Source organism: Octopus bimaculoides, chromosome 1, assembly GCF_046866305.1.
Source record: "Octopus bimaculoides isolate indiv1 chromosome 1, ASM4686630v1, whole genome shotgun sequence".
Lineage (NCBI taxonomy): Eukaryota > Metazoa > Mollusca > Cephalopoda > Octopoda > Octopodidae > Octopus > Octopus bimaculoides.
This window is the reverse complement of record NC_142928.1, coordinates 185,384,015-185,400,359: the sequence shown is the minus strand read 5'-3', so window position 1 is coordinate 185,400,359 and position 16,345 is coordinate 185,384,015. Positions and strand designations below refer to the sequence as shown.

Sequence of the window (16,345 nt, the reverse complement as noted above, 5' to 3'; positions counted from 1 at the left end):
TCAGGAAGTGGAGTGGTTGAACTGTTGAAGCAGTGGTTGGTAAAGTGGGTGGTATTGCCTCCTTGGCGGCAATGAAAAGTTCCAAGGGGGCATTGAAGAAAAGTGGGGTGACAATAGAGTAGCAATTCATGTTAAAAGTGGGGTGATAATGGGATAGCTATTCAGGTGAAAACAACAAAATGATGGATTGGCTGGGTTAAATTTTATTTGTGAAATGCAGTTACTTTGAATTTGCTTCAGAAAGAAGTCTATGCTTGTGATGGTTAGTTGGGGTGGGGTCGCTAGGAGTGTGGTTTGGGTGTCAAAGGGGCAGCAGCCTGGAAAAGTTTGGTAACCACTGTGTTATAGGGTCAGATTAGACACATTGGGGTATCTCTTTGAGTTCTTGATGGTCTGACAGCTTTTGCTACAACACTGGTGCTCAGCTATATCAGCCTCTGCTGTGAATGAACATTGATAATGTGATGGGAAGACTATGGCATTTATTAGTCATCGACTTCAAAAAATTTCAGGTCATGTGACTTATGAACAATTATTGGTTGGCAAAACCATTATAACATTGAATAAAATGTCATGAAGATTTTATTTTTACATTTTGGGTTCAAATCTTGCTCAGGTCAATTTGATATTTCTTTCCTTCAGGGTCAGATGGACCTTAGAGTTATCTTGAAATTGCTGGCCTTGTACTTAAATTTTAAACTGATTACTAAGTGGTGTGCTGGCAGAATTGTTAGCATGCTGGGCAAAATGGTTAGCGTTATTTTGTCTGTCACTACGTTTTGAGCTCAAATTCCGCCAAGGTCGACTTTGCCTTTCATCCTTTCAGGGTCGATAAAGTACCAGTCAAGTAGTGGGTTCAATGTGATCAATTGCACCCCTTCCCACAGAAATCCAGGCCTTGTGCCTATAGTAGATAGGATTATTACTCAGTAATTTATGGATAATCAGTTTTTATAATGTAATTGGATTTCCTCCTCCTAAATTATCTTAAGCATTAAAGATATTACAATGAATCTTAACAGTTTGAGATGAATTTGTTTCAATGTCTTTATATAATACCTGATTACCCTTTGATTTCAAAGAGAACTTCTGCAAGTTATTAAAGAAAGAAGTCGAACGCTGAGGACAACAATGGAGAAAGAAAACCATTCGGAGAAAAACAAAGAAACGACTGGAGGAAGATGCATTTCTAGTGAGTATAAAATATCCCTTATTGTTATTAGGGTGGCAAGCTGGCAGAATCGTTAGCGCGTTGGATGAAATGCTTAATGATGTTTTGCCCGTCATTACGTTCCGAGTTCAAATTCTGCCAAGGTCGACTTTATCTTTCATCCTTTCGGGATCAATAAATTAAGCATCCACGAAGTACTGGGGTTGATGTAATCAGTTAGTCCCCTTCCCCAAAATTTCAGGCCTTGTGCCTGTAATAGAGAGGATTGTTCTTATTAAGAGAGCGGCAAACTGTTTAGTGGTATTTTGCCTCTTATATTCTGGGTTCAAATTCCGCCGAGGTTGATTTTTGCCTTTCATCGTTTTGGGGTTGATAAATTAAGTACCAGTTGAGTACAGGGTTCGATGTAATCAGTTCAATCCCTTCCTGCAAATTTCAGGCCTTGTGCTTATAGTAGAAAGGATTATTATTATTACAGCAGTGAGCTGGGAGAACTGTTCACACACTTGGACAAATTGATTAGCAACATTTTGTATTTGTTTGGGAGTCCAAATTCCATCAAGTTTGACTTTATCTTTCCTCTTTGATAAAATAAATACCAGTTGTATCCTGAGGGCAAATGTAATTGACTTACTCAGCTAAATTTGCTGACCTTGTCCCAGAATTTGTAGCTTATTATAAAGCCAGCGAGCTGACAGGGCCATTAGCACACCAGGCGAAATGCTTAGTGGAATTCTCTTTCTTTACATTCTTACTCTTTTACTTGTTTCAGTCATTTGTTTCATGCTGGAGCACCACCTTTAGTCGAGCAAATCGATCCCGGGACTTATTCTTTGTAAGCCTAGTACTTATTCTATTGGTCTCATTTGCCGAACCGCTAAGTTACGGGGACATAAACACACCAGCATCGGTTGTCAAGCGATGTTGGGGTGACAAACACACACACACACACACATATATATATATATATATATATATATATATATATATATACGACTGGCTTCTTTCAGTTTCTGTCTACCAAATCCACTCACAAGGTTTTGGTCGGCCCGAGGCTATAGTAGAAGACACTTGCCCAAGGTGCCATGCAGTGGGACTGAACCCAGAACCGTGTGGTTGGTAAGCAAGCTACTTACCACACAGCCACTTGCATTGCTTGGTGTTGATCTCATCAATTAGATCTCTTCAAAATTTCAGACCATGTGCCTGTTACAGAAAGGATTGTTATTGTCTGTTCCTTGGTAATAACTGTCATACTGATACGTGTAGATTCCTTTCTCTGACAGATATTCCATTCAGATCAGGTATACTTCAGCACTTAGCTCTGTATATTAATAATCTACACATGCAGACGCATTTGTACAGCAACACCGTCTCCATTTAGATATCATGCATACACTACCAGTTCAGAACTTAAGTTAGTCTGTGATATTGCCTAATCATTTCTCTTCCATTCTCCTCTTGTATTGGAGATGATTATGGAGGGAGTTTGACATTTAACCAATATCTGAAGGTTTAGGTGTAACACATATTTAAGAATCATTGCTTAACACAGTTTGAAATCTCATTGGGAATTTAATTCCTGTAAACTTAATGCCATTTCTACCTTTCCCTATATTTTTCTAGACACTGGCAATATTATTGACAGTATTTCAAAAACTGAAAATTCTGAGACTTTGCGTTTGTGTCCAAGATCTTCCAGTTCAAGAGTAACGTTTGACATGGAGAAACAATCCCACAATGAAAACCAAATGTCAAATAACACTTTGACTAGGAATGGTAAGTATTATTGCAAGCATCAATTTACCATTGTCACCCTCACCATCACTTGTTGCAATCATCACCATCAACAGCATATATATATATACATATATACACACGCACACACACACACACACACACACACACACACACACACACACACACACACTCGGAGTGGTTGGCATTAGGAAGGGCATCCAACTGTAGAAACTCTGCCAGATCAGATTGGAGCCTGGTACAGCCTTCTGGCTTGCCAGTCCTCAGTCAAATCGTTCGACCCATACTAGCATGGAAAGCGGACGTTAAATGATGATGATGATATATATATCATCCTCATTCAACATCTGTTCTCCATGCTGGCGTGGGTTGGACAGTTTGGCAGGAGCTGACTAGCTGAAGGGCTGTTTAGGCACTCTATTTTGGCATGGTTTCTGCAGCTGGATGCCCTTAATGCCAACCACTTTACAGTGTTTAGTGGCACAAGTACTTTTCACATGGTACCAGCACGCGCACACACACACACACATACACAGTCACTCTTCGGTTATATATTTTACTATTATCATCAGTACCATCACCATTTACAAAGTGGAGTGTTACTTTTACTCTAACCCATTAGCATTCAAACTGGTTGGATCTGGCCTCTTGCACCTCTACAATGTCAGTCTAGAGATTAAACAATCACATCATCAAAATCTTCAAGCTACAGAATAGTACTTAATTCAAAATAATGTGAATAAAACATTGCATTAGGTAGAGTAATCTGAATGCTAAAGGATCAAATGGCAATGAAGACTTCGATAATGACTAACTGAACTGTAGCTTTGACTGATGATGATTGTAGTTATCACTGGCCAGTTGTGATTGGTCAATTGGTCTCACAACTGTCCTGCAGTTGTTACGACTGATTGTATGGTGGCTGTGACTATCGTTGCCATAGTTGTCATGACTACCAGTAGATATAACTAATGGAGTTGTGACTGATTATCATGCAGTTACAGCTATGAATATACTGTAGATGTGACATTGATTCTGTGAATTGCATTCAATATTTCAAAGCCAATCCATTAGAAAGTGAACTGTTTTTTCACTTAGATTTGAAAACAATAACCATTTAACATTTACATTGCTTATATCCAGGCCATACATTGTTTTAAGTTCAAATCATCCAGATCTGGCCTCTCGTACCTATCCCACAATGTCATTCTAAACCTAATCATATCATTGAATTGGTTTAATTCAAAACAATGTGAATAATTAAGCATTAAATTTGGCAGTATAATCTGAACGCTGAAGGGTTGAGGATAAAAATTTGTATGCTTTTAGCTGGAATCCTGAAAAATATTGAGAATTCTACACCTTTGCGGCCAATTCCAACTCGTAAATGTCATTCAGAAATAAGGAAACGTAGATACAGTGAAACGGATATTGTGGTCAGTGACTCATCTAAGGATGGTAAGTATATTTGTCACTTGGTTTAAATGGGTGTTGTTATCCCTGCTGGTATTAAGGGATTTCGTTTTCCTTTTTGCTGATGATAGTCTATAGAAGCTGACAGACACATCATCTTGATTATTTTGAGCTCTGCTTTTCTCTGTCCTAAAGTGGTGAATTCTGATCCATGCAAGCAATTTTTTTATTGGGTTCCCTATCTGATGGCATCTCGTGTTTCTAAGCCAGACTGGAAATAAATGGAACCCTTTAAATGAACCTTTTGCTTACAAGCAGTGAAGACAAGGGGTAATATAAACTCACTGATACACATTTCTAAAGTTTTTATCTTCCTGCTTCACTTGCAAAGTATTGGTCCACCTGTGGCTATAATACACAGCACTAGTTGAGTATGTCCATGCAGAGGGACTGAACTCCTGACCACATAGTTCTTGAGTAAAGAGTATGTTGTATTTGAAGAGGTTTAATAAGACTGAAACATCACCATGTCCAGCAAAGAGTTGGTTTATGTCCCTGTAACATAGAAGTTTGCACATAACTCAATAGAATAAGTACTGGGCTTTGGTTTGTTTCACTAAACCCCATGGAGGCAGTGTCCCAGCATGGCCACAGTACAATGACTGAAAAAGATGAGTATATATGGAGTGATAGAGGCTGTGTGTGTGCTTGTTCGTTAGTAAGTATGAATGCACATATGTGAGAGAGAGGGTCTGTGTGTATGTACAATATAGTGTTTTGATAATTCTAATTATCTTTATTTCTCTGTCGTTATAGATGAAATATTGATCAAACACCGACATAAAACACACAGTAAGTATTTTCTCAACAACCATATTACAGAATACTTTAGTTTTCTGAGATACCAATAAATTTCATTGTATATTGTTACAATGCAGGAACTATTGTTTGTTATTTCACATGTTAAAATATCTTTAATCTGGATCAGGTGATTCATGATTGTTATATATATATGTGTGTGTGTGTGACAGTGAAGGCACATGGCTCAGTGGTCAGAGCGTCGAGCTTAGGATTGCAAGGTTGCGAGCTCGAATCCCGGACCGGGCTGCGTGTTGTGTTCTTGAGCAAGACACTTTATTTCATGTTGCTCCAGTTCACTCAGCTGTAGAAATGAGTTGCAACATCACTGGTGCCAAGCTGTATCGGCCTTTGCCTTTCCCTTGCATAACATTGATGGCGGGGAGAGGGGAAACCGGCATGCATGGGCAACTACTGGTCTTCCATAGACGACCTTGCCTGGACTTGTGCCTCGGAGGGTAACTTGCAATCCCATGGTCAGTCATGACTGAAGGGGGTCTCAGCAGCATCATCATCTCAGATGTGTGTGGCTGGCACTCTGTTGGTTACGGCAATAAGAGTTCCAGCTGTTCTGAATATAACGGAGCAGCCTGCTCGTGAAATTAATGTGGAAGTTGCTGAGGAGTCTAGACATGTGCTGCTAACGTAGTTCTCAGGGAGATTCAGTGTGACACAGAATGTTACAAGACTGGCCCCTTGAAATAACAGGTGCATCTCATTTTTTGCCAGCTAAATGGACTGAAGCAATGTGGGATAAAGTGTCTTGCTCAAGGATACAATGTACCACCAGCAATCAAACTCCTGACATTACAATTGTTTGTATAGTTTGTGCATGTCTTAAAATGTGTGTGTGCGTACGTGTTGACATGTGTGTTTGTACGTGTGTGTTGATACCTGTGTCTGTCTATTCCTTTTGTGCAAGTATTTGAATACATATATTTAAATTTGTATATTTTTTGGCATGGCTTCTCTCCCTCAAACCATATTAGATTATTTTATGCTTTTTAATGCGACCTTTTCTATCTATTTAAATGCTTTTCAAAATGAGCATACATATTTTGTTGGCTCTGAGGAAGCAATGGGATGCTGCACAAATACATAGCTCTAAGTGCACTGCTTCTTATGGAAAAAAAACAACAGCAGTAAACTAAGGAAGTTGATTCCTGTTCCTTTGTCATTCCTTAATACAGCATTTCTCAACCAGGGTTCCCCAGAACCCTAGGGTTCTGCAAAAGGTTCTTAGGGGTTCCCCGACAGAATGAGATATGCTAATTTTATGATAGTAATATTACTATACATGCACAACATATTATTGGTTATTGTAATATTGAAGTATAGACATCGTCCTTACTTATGTTATTAAAAAATATAACCACTGGGGATGGATATATATATATTGACCACGTGAATTACGATGAAAAAAATAAGATATGGTATGTAATTTGTATTGTGCAGGGGTTCCTTGAGATGTAATTTATTTTAAGGGTTACACAAGGGTAAAAAGGTTCAAACACTGCATTAATATATACATAGATACATTGTATATGTGAGGTGGGTGGTGGTAGTACTGATGACATTTGGCCATAAGCCTACTGGATTGCAGCTGACCTGGGGCTAAATGCTTTGCTGTGATATTCTTGTATTATTCTTGGACAGCATATGTAGAACTGCATTATCCAGTGTCTTATTGTAAGATGGTAAACTCTGATTTATTAAAGATTTGGCTGTTATTTCTTGCTGATTGAGTTAGTAGGTACAAGGTTCATTTTTGGTTTCTGTTGCTGTTAATGTCAGTTGTAATAATTATGCCATTGGCTGTGGTGTTATATAGTCTGGAACAATGGTTCCCAGACCTTTTTCATCTATGGACCCCTTTGACTCACTCCTGATATTTTACTCCTTTGGACTCTAATAAACATTCAATTTTTAAAAGATCCTCATATTTTTATAATTAAATATAAGGAATTATATTTTAAAAAATTGAAGTATTTTGTGTAGTAGTATAACCATTGTATTGCACAAGTTTTAACAGCAAAATCTTATGTAGACCCCACTTTAGAACCATTGGTCCCAAATTTTGAATATATTAATATATTCTTTCTATTACTCCGTATTTATTGAATTTTAATTCCATTTCCAGAAAACCATATCTTGTGTTTGCTAAACTCTGAAAACAAAGCAGACATTCTTCTCCTTCACACTGTTGGCACTCGAAGAGCTAATCTGATATATAACTGGCAGCAGAAACATGGCCCTTTTCAAAAGGTAAGGGGAAATGTTTTTGTTTTTAAGTGCAGTGAGACCTTTGGCATGATGCTGTGCTTAAGATGCATTAAACCAAGTGAAATTGTAGTTGTGACAGATACTAGTGTCATGCAAATGACACTTGTGCAAGTGTCATTAGGTTGGTGGGTCACCACTGATAGTTTCAGCTTCATTTAATATATGTAGGACTAGTCATCATCATCATCATCGTTTAACGTCCGCTTTGCATGCTAGCATGGGTTGGACGTTTGACTGAGGACTGGTGAACCAGATGGCTGCACCAGGCTCCAATCTGATCTGGCAGTTTCTACAGCTGGATGCCCTTCCGAATGCCAACCGCTCCGAGAGTGTAGTGGGTGCTTTTACGTGCCACTGGCACGAAGGCCACTCAGGCGGTACTGGCAATGGGCTACGCTCAAAGTGGTGTACTTTACATGCCAGCTGCAATGGCAACAACCTTGCTCGAATGCCTTTTCAAGTGCCAGGAATGCGACGCTTGTAACGATCACGCTCAAATGGTGCTATTTACATGCCACTGGCACGGAAGCCAGGTAGCTGCTCTGGCAAAGATCACGCTCGGATGGTGCACTGAGTGTTCCACTGGTACAGGTGCCATCACGATTTCTCTTTCACTTGCCCCAACAGGTCTTCACAAGCCGAGTTTAGTGTCCAATGAAGGAGAGGTTTGCATAAGTGGGCTGGCTACACCCCTGGTAGAGGCCTTGCATTATGGTCTCACTTGGCTTGCCAGGTCTTCTCATGCACAGCATATTTCCAAAGGTCTCAGTCAGAAGTCATTGCCTCGGTGAGGCCTAATGTTCGAAGGTCGTGCTTCATCACCTCATCCCAGGTCTTCCTGGGTCTACCTCCTCCAGAGGTTCCATCAACTGGTAGGGTGTGGCATGTTTTCACACAGCCATCCTCATCTATATGCAACACATGACCATACCAGCGCAGTTGTCTCTGATGCTTCTTAGTTTCAACTTTTCTCTCTCGGTACTTACACTCCGTTGCGTATGTACACCGACATTACACATCCATTGGAGCATACTGGCTTCATTCTTTGCGAGCTTACGCATGTCCGCAGCAGTCACGGCCCATGTTTCACTGCCATGTAGCATGGCTGTTCGTACACATGCGTCATAAAGTCTACCTTTTACTGAGTGAGAGGCCCTTTGTCACCAGCAGAGGTAACTTTGCCCAGGCTATCCTTATTCTAGCAGCTACACTTTCAGCGCCCCTCCCCCACTACTAACTTGGTCCCCTAGTATCTTTTTTACCTCGTACTTATTTCAGTTATTAGATTGTGGCCATGCTGGAGCACCACCATGACAAATTTTTAGTCGAATCAACTCTAGTACTTAGTTTTTTTTTAAACCTAGTACTTCAGTCAGTCTCTTGCCAAAGTGCTAAGTTATGGGGGGTGTAAACAAACTAACACTGGTTCTCAAGTGATGGCGGTGGAGACAAACATACAGACACGGTATTTTTCTTTCCTAAGGTATGACTACAAGAATTTCTTGAAATTGGGCTGCTGGCTAACATGGCACTTGTTCAGCATTCAGTGCTGCCACTGTTTATTTTATCATTTTAATGTCTACTTTTCCATGCTTGTATGACACTGATTTTATAGAGGCAGATTTTCTAGGTCCTGGTGACCTTCCTTAGCTGTTTCTATGCAAGGTAATATATCCCCATGGCTAGATATGGTTTTCACGGAAGCATCTCGATCAATGGTTCTTCACTGGGGTCCGTAAACGATTTTCTTAAAACTTATGTACAATAAAACTTCGACTGACGCAGACCACCTCTGCCCTCACTGAGTTGTACTACTGATTCTCTAGTCTTTTGTGATTTTCCTTTCATGCAATTTAACATTGTACATCCAATCCACCATTCTTAACTTGTTCTTCTTTAGATCCTCATCCCTCAACACCTATTTATGTTTTGCTGCCATGATGTATTAAAGTAATTTTAAAATACTTTCTTGCAGGTTGAAGATCTGTATCAAATTCTGGATTTGGGAGAAAAATATGTCTCAACATTTATGCACGTAAGTATGAAGTTGTTTTGCTCTTTTTATATCCTCATCATTTAATGTCTCTCTTCCATGCTGGCATGCAGTTCCATTTATCCATCTTGGCATAGTTTCTACAGTTGGATGCCTTTCCTACCGCCAACCATAGAGTGCTCTGGGTATTACTAATGCTTCAATTAATATGAAGACCGGGAAAGCCTTTGGTCCATCAGGAGTTTCGACAGATGTGCTTAAATGTCGGGTGGAGTATGATCGTCTTGTTACTTGTATCAGGTTATTCAGGAATGATCATACACAGTGACTGATAGCAGCATTATATTCAACTACTGTTGTGATTTTGCTAGGATTTGAACCTGTTAGGTGGAGCATTGTATCACTCTACATAGCAGGTGAATGTGTTCATTTATTTGACATTTATGAAGTGAACTCTTCCTTTCTATATTTAAGAGATGAGGAATTATGTATATTATTTACATTATTTATATTTGATGGATATTTGTCCTCATCTTGTTTGTTGTTAACGCGTTTCGGCTGATACACCCTCCAGCCTTAATCAGGTGTCTTGGAGAAATTTCGAACCTGGGTTCTCATTCCTAAGGCATTTTTCAATATTATTATTATTCAGATCATTGCCTGGAATTTGAACTCGGAATCTTGGGGTTATTAGCCCACGCTCTTAATCACCACGCTATATGCCCGTGGGTATATCAGTCGAAATGTGTTAACAACAAACAAAATGAGGACAAATATCCGTCAAATGTAAATAATGGACTCTTTCTTTGTGAAGAGTATTGGCTTGTGTCAGATGTATGTATAAAATACTCATAAGTAAAAGCCAAAGTTAACGGTTCATTGTTAGAATTGACGGTTTGCTGTTTAGTTATAATTATAGTTCATACTTACTTGCATACATAGTTATTTACTGTTTACTACAATAATTTAGTTCACTCTTACTATAGAAGGAAAGATGATGCCTCAGACGGAAGTGATTGCAGAAATATCATTACTGGACCTGGTCATGAAAGTTACAGAAAGGGTCACAGGTTCTCTAGTTAGGAATTTGAGTAGCCTAGATGAAATGCAGTTTGCTTTTGTGCCAGGGAGAAGCACTCCTGATGCTACTTTCTTAATAAGGCAACTGTCGAAGCATTTAGCCAGATGTAAATTCTAACTTAAATAGTATGTCCCAACATCTTCATAGCTTCTCTTTATCTGTCTTTTCCAACTGGGACAGTTTTGTGTCTCCTCTACAGCAAGACGTCTGTTTCTGTCCACTTATCATACTTTAACCCTTTCGTTACCATATTTCTAACCAAATTACACCCCTTATGTGTTTCAATTAATTTCTAACATAATCATAAATTTAGGCTGGTTTCGTTAAACAACTCTAACTTTTTTATTTATCAACATATTAATGTGATTTTTGGAAGATAAATTAACAAAAGGTTCTCAACCAATTCTATACCAAAATTTTTGTCACAAAGTGACTTTAATTACAGGTAAATTCAACAAAATATAAAATTATTTAAATTTTTGTTCAAACATCGCTATAGAAAATGGGTTATTAGCTAATATTCAATTGGGTATACAATAAAATATTATTATAGAGTTGTGCACATTACTAGATTTATTACTGTCTCTTTTGCCAGTATAAAATTAAAATCCAGAGCAGTACCCAGTATTTGATTCACAAATCTTTTCCAAACTTTGATCCTCCATTTTGTGCGCTTTCCTGGCATATACTGTTGAAAACGCACTCGGCCTTTATAGCCCACCATATCCTTATCTATAAACTGTTTTATATGTGCTTTGAACACAGTCAATGAGGGGTCTTATTTTAAATAAGGGATCAAAGTCTGGTTTTCCACGTACTGGTGTACTGCTCGTGTCTCTTATATGTAGATATTGAGTCAATTTTAAAAACTGTATCCTCGTCATTATACTCGACATATTCGTCGCCAAAGGGTTCATCACTACTCCAGTAATTTGTTATTCTAGGTAACTTTCTAATGCCCATGATAATATTTATGGCAAAATATGCTTTAATTTCATTCAAGTTTATGGGAAACCTCAAACTATCCTGTTTTACGCTTTGTTTACATTTAGCGTAACGGTTTGTTTCCGCCGTAATCAATTCAAATAGGCACATCGGAAAAAGCAAAAAGAAATAGTCTAAAGCTTTACTCTCCTGGGTAAGACTGTGACTTGGTCCAGTTTCTTCAGAAAAATCACTGAAAGAAGGAGTTTTTAAATTTTCACTCCATTCAGGTACTAATTCATTATCTTTATCGCTATCATCGGAGCTCTCGGATTCACTGCTTTCATTTTCGGAAAATGAAACCTCAGATTCATTATCAAATACCACGTGCTTTTTTTTTTTTTTTTTTTCGGTTACAGAGTTAGATTTATCAAGGTCTTCAACGGAAAATCCTTCGAATTCTGACTCGCTGCTTGACAGAATAAAATTCGTATCCATTTTTTTGTCAGGATTACAAATTTTGAAAACACAACAGGAACAAATTTGGAAAAAAATCTCCCAAAATTCACAAAATTAAAAAAACACATTGATCGTCGTACAAAACTATAGCTGAACTGTTTACACAAATAATCACGTGTTTTCACGAATGTACTAACGAGATTTGCTCAGATATTCTCATTTAAATATGAATAGGTGATTACGGGCGGTTTTGGGCGGCTTGGTCACATGAACCAAAATTTTTTTCGGGCGGCTTTGGGCGGTTTGGTAACGAAAGGGTTAAGCTCTTTTTACCTAGCAGAAAGCCACCTACCTCAGTCCAGCACCCCACCACTCACTTGAGGGTCTTGGAAACCTCATTAGTGCTGTGCTGCATAAAAAGCACCCAGTACATTAGTTGGCCTTAGGAAAGGTATCCAGATGTGGAAAAAAGAAATGCCAAAATAGGGTAGATCTTGGTGCAGTCCTATGGCTTGCCAATTCTTGTCGAACTCTCTGATCCATACCAGCATGGAAAATAGGCATTGAATGATGGCATGTGATTATATTTTTTTCCTACTTTTCAGACTATGTAACTTTAGATTTCTTAAAATATATGTTACACCTGGCAATATTTGAAATACAGCATTTACTTTTTCTCCTTTTAATGTTTTTCAGAGAAATTTTTTGCACTTTGACGAAGAAAATATGGACTCTGTCAGTATAAACCTTCTGTAATGTTCACACTAGACATTTTTTTTTTTTTTTTTTTTTTTTTTTTTGCATTGTTGATAAAAGCAGACGGATTTTGTTAATGTCTGCTCTTTATATTACATTCAACTATTTATCCAGCAACAAACTGCATTCAACTTTACGAAATGTTTATGCATTCTACATAATTATTACCAGCCATTAGTTACTGTTATATATATATATTATGTATTTGCTATTAAGAAAAAAAAAAACTCATTATCATTAACGTTTTTCTTAAAAGTATAACCAGTTACTATTATCAATATAACCAGACACTATGCTAAAATATAACCATTGGCTATGTTATCTTATAACCGGTGCTGACATGAACTAATAACCAGTGGTGTTTATTATTATTGTCAGGGGCAGGGGATTAACAGAATTGTAAGGTGTCAAGCTGGCAGAAACATTAGACAAAATACTGCTAAGTACTTTGCCTGGTGTGCTGTGTTTATGTTCAGGCTCGATAAAGTACCAGTTGCATACTGGGGCCGATCTAATCGACTGCCCCCCCTCCCCTCCAAATTTCGGACCTTCTACCTATAGTAGAAAAGGATTACATGCGATGAAGAAAATGATAGTATTTCTTCCAGTTCTTTTGTTAGGTCAACTTTGCCTTTCATCCACCAGGGTTGATAAAATACCAGTCTTGTACTGGGGTCGATGTTGTTGACTGGATTCCTGTGGCTCAAATTGCTGGCAATGTGCCTAAATTTAGAAATTTTATTAATGGTTTTAATTAAGGAAGAATTGTTAGCATCTCTGACAAAATGCTTAACAGCTATCATCCTTTTGCATTCCCGAGTTCAAACTCCACTGAGGTCAACTTTATCTATAATATCAACCCTGAAAGGATGAAAGGCAAAGTACCAGTCAGTGTGGGCAATGTAATCAAATAACTCCTTCCCTCCAAATTTCTGGCTTCATGCCTATAGATGAAATAATTATTAAGGTGACGAGCTGGCTGAATTGTAAGCATGCCAGGGAAAATACTTAGCAGCATTTTATTTGTCCTTATGTTCTGAGTTCAAATTCTGTTTGGGGTTGGCCTTTCCTTTCATCCTTGAGCTTGATGTAATTGAGTAACACCTACCCCCAAAATTTCAGGCCTTGTGCCTCTAGTAGAAAATATTGGTGGCAAGCTGGTAGAATGCTTAGCATTCTTTCTCTTATGTTCATAGTTAAAATGCCGACTTTACCTTTTGTTCTTATAATTACCGCAGTACACTGGGGTAATTGTAAAGACAAAAGGTAAAGTCAGCATTACCCCAGTACACTTGGGTAATTATAACTGACTTACCCCATCCCGATATTGCTGGCCTTGTGCCAAAATTTGAAACCATTATTATACAGCAACTATATTAAAATATCACCAGTGGTTATTACCATCCTCATAACTAGCAACCTATTCAAATATATCTCCAGTTATTATCAATATATGTTACATCAAAATATAACCATTGACTGTTATCTTAAAACTGCTCCCTAACAATCAGTTATGGTGGAAGCTATTAAGGCAGGAGATGGGCAGAGTTATTAAAGGGTTGGATGAAATACCTTGTGGTATTTAGTTTCTCCTCTTTGTTCTGTTCAAATCCTGTTGAGGTCAACTTTGACTTTCATCCCTCCAAAGTCACTGATATACCAATCAACACTTCGGGTTAATGGTATTGTGTAATCCCCACCCCTTATAATTGCTGGACCAGTGCCAAAAGTTGAAACCTTTGGTATTAAGGTGGAGAGTTGGCGGGAACATCAGCATTTTGTCTGTTCTGAGTTCAAATTTCACCTATGTCCACTTTATCTTTCATTCGTTTGGGGGTGGGGTCAATAGAATAAGTACCAGCTGAGCACTGGGGTCAGTGTAATTGACTTACCCAACTCCCCTGAAATTGCTAGCTGTGTGCCTTAATTTGAAACCATATTGATATTAGCATGGTATGAGTGATGGAGTGGCAAAGTTGATAGCAGATCGGACAAAATATTTTTGGATATTTTTTGTTGCATATGCTTACTTTCTGAGTTCAAATCCTACTGAATACTTTTTTTTTTTTCTCATTCTTCCAGGGTTGTTAAAATACAATACCAACCAAATATCAAGTATTGATATAGCTGAACATACAAAACTAAAGTTTGGTGTCTTGTATTTACTATATTTCTCTGAGTTGTACCCCTAATTTAGGGTACCTTCATACAAAGTTTGAACTTTGCTCTGTATAAGTTGCACCCCAGTTCTTAGTTAACAATCATGCATAAAATAGTGCAACCAGGAGCAGGTACAGTATGTAAAATATCCAGTTGCTTTCAGTGTTTTTTTATTATTGAAATATTTTATAAATCTTAGAATAATTTAATGAATAAAGAATCCGTTTTAAGGTTTAGATATAGCAATGTTTAACAATCTATGGATGGTTAATAATCTGATAATGCTTGAATAATCTAATGCTGTTTGGATGAAGAATCTTTGTTTGAACAGTTTGACATTTTAACAATGATCTACACAAGCAAATTCAGCCAGAACTATTTTAAGTTTATTTTATTAAAATCTATGTTCAAAATTGTCAATTTTAATTCTCTTTATTTTTCTGTTTATTTCGTTCATTCCATTTTCAAAGTCTCATCTCTTGAAAAGTTTGCGTTACTTTCATTATCCTAATCATTTGATGTCCATTTTTCATGCTGGCATGGGTTGGAGAACTGCATCAGGTTTCATTCTGATTTGACATGGTTTCTACAGCTGGATGCCCTTCCAACCACTCCCAGCTTGTTGTGGGTGCCTTTTATGTTCCATGACTATGATTCCACTTGGCTTGGCCTTGTTTCCTCTTTTCCATGGCCAATTCAGTGCTGCTGCTATTGCTTATGTAAAGAATGTTGGTCCTGAGCATCAGTTGATGTCTTGTCACTGTGTTAGTCGGCTAGTCTCTTGCAAGGATTCAGGTTAGGGCTTAGTTTCAGGGTAAATTCTTTTTTCAAGAGAAAATTGTCTCTATAGAATACATTGAAGACGTCAGTATGTTTGAGCCATAGGAAAAATGGCACAAAAAATTGGTTACTAAAATATATTCTGTTGTAAAGTTATGTGCACATAAATTGTGTACTAGAAATATATAAACACAAGTAAAAATATATAGATATAAATACATTAAGAATATATATAGAACATACTATATATGGTCCTACATACAATAAAAATGAAGTTAAAATTATATACATAGAATGGGTGGAGTGTAGAGAATATTGTAAATCCATATAGGGGTTTATAGTTTGTTAAAATCCGATGGTGGTCTTTCCAAGGGCATTGTGGTGCCGAGATATAGTAGTTCTATTAATTTAATATCACCGCCTCCTCCTTCAGGGAATTTTCCTACCGGTAAGGCTGCATTTGTCATGCACTATGTTGGAATTCAATGCTGATAATCTTTACAAAGAGATATATTTATTATGGTAGGTGGGTGTTAGATATGTAATTATTAAAAAAATCTTTTTATATAGTAGTGGGAAGGTAGAATATGTTAATATTGAGATAATGCTATTAATAATGTTAGAGGTGAAAGGTTGGAGATGACATGATCCAAGTTTTTATACTGCGGATTTAATGGAATTAATTTGTGTAGTTATGAACAGTTAACCA

General features: G+C 37.7%; 1 protein-coding gene across 7 annotated transcripts in view; it reads left to right on the top strand.

Moving 5' to 3' along the window:
* The window catches only part of LOC106879325 (kinesin-like protein KIF22), a 54,184-nt gene extending 38,908 nt beyond the window's left edge, over positions 1–15,276 (top strand). For 2 of the 7 annotated variants that reach the window (XM_089363894.1, XM_052973167.2), the window contains exons 11-18: positions 1,083–1,192; positions 2,798–2,950; positions 4,259–4,387; positions 5,159–5,194; positions 7,341–7,465; positions 9,459–9,518; positions 12,637–12,675; positions 14,779–15,276. In XM_089363894.1, coding sequence (XP_089220020.1) covers positions 1,083–1,192; positions 2,798–2,950; positions 4,259–4,387; positions 5,159–5,194; positions 7,341–7,465; positions 9,459–9,518; positions 12,637–12,675; positions 14,779–14,787 — 661 coding nt within the window. In that variant the 3' untranslated portion in view covers positions 14,788–15,276. Of the gene's footprint in view, positions 1–1,082; positions 1,193–2,797; positions 2,951–4,258; positions 4,388–5,158; positions 5,195–7,340; positions 7,466–9,458; positions 9,519–12,636; positions 12,693–14,778 lie in introns of all 7 variants that reach the window. The other 5 variants (XM_089363881.1, XM_089363885.1, XM_089363877.1 and 2 more) reach the window with 4 other exon arrangements.
* The last annotated feature ends 1,069 nt before the right edge of the window (positions 15,277–16,345 follow it).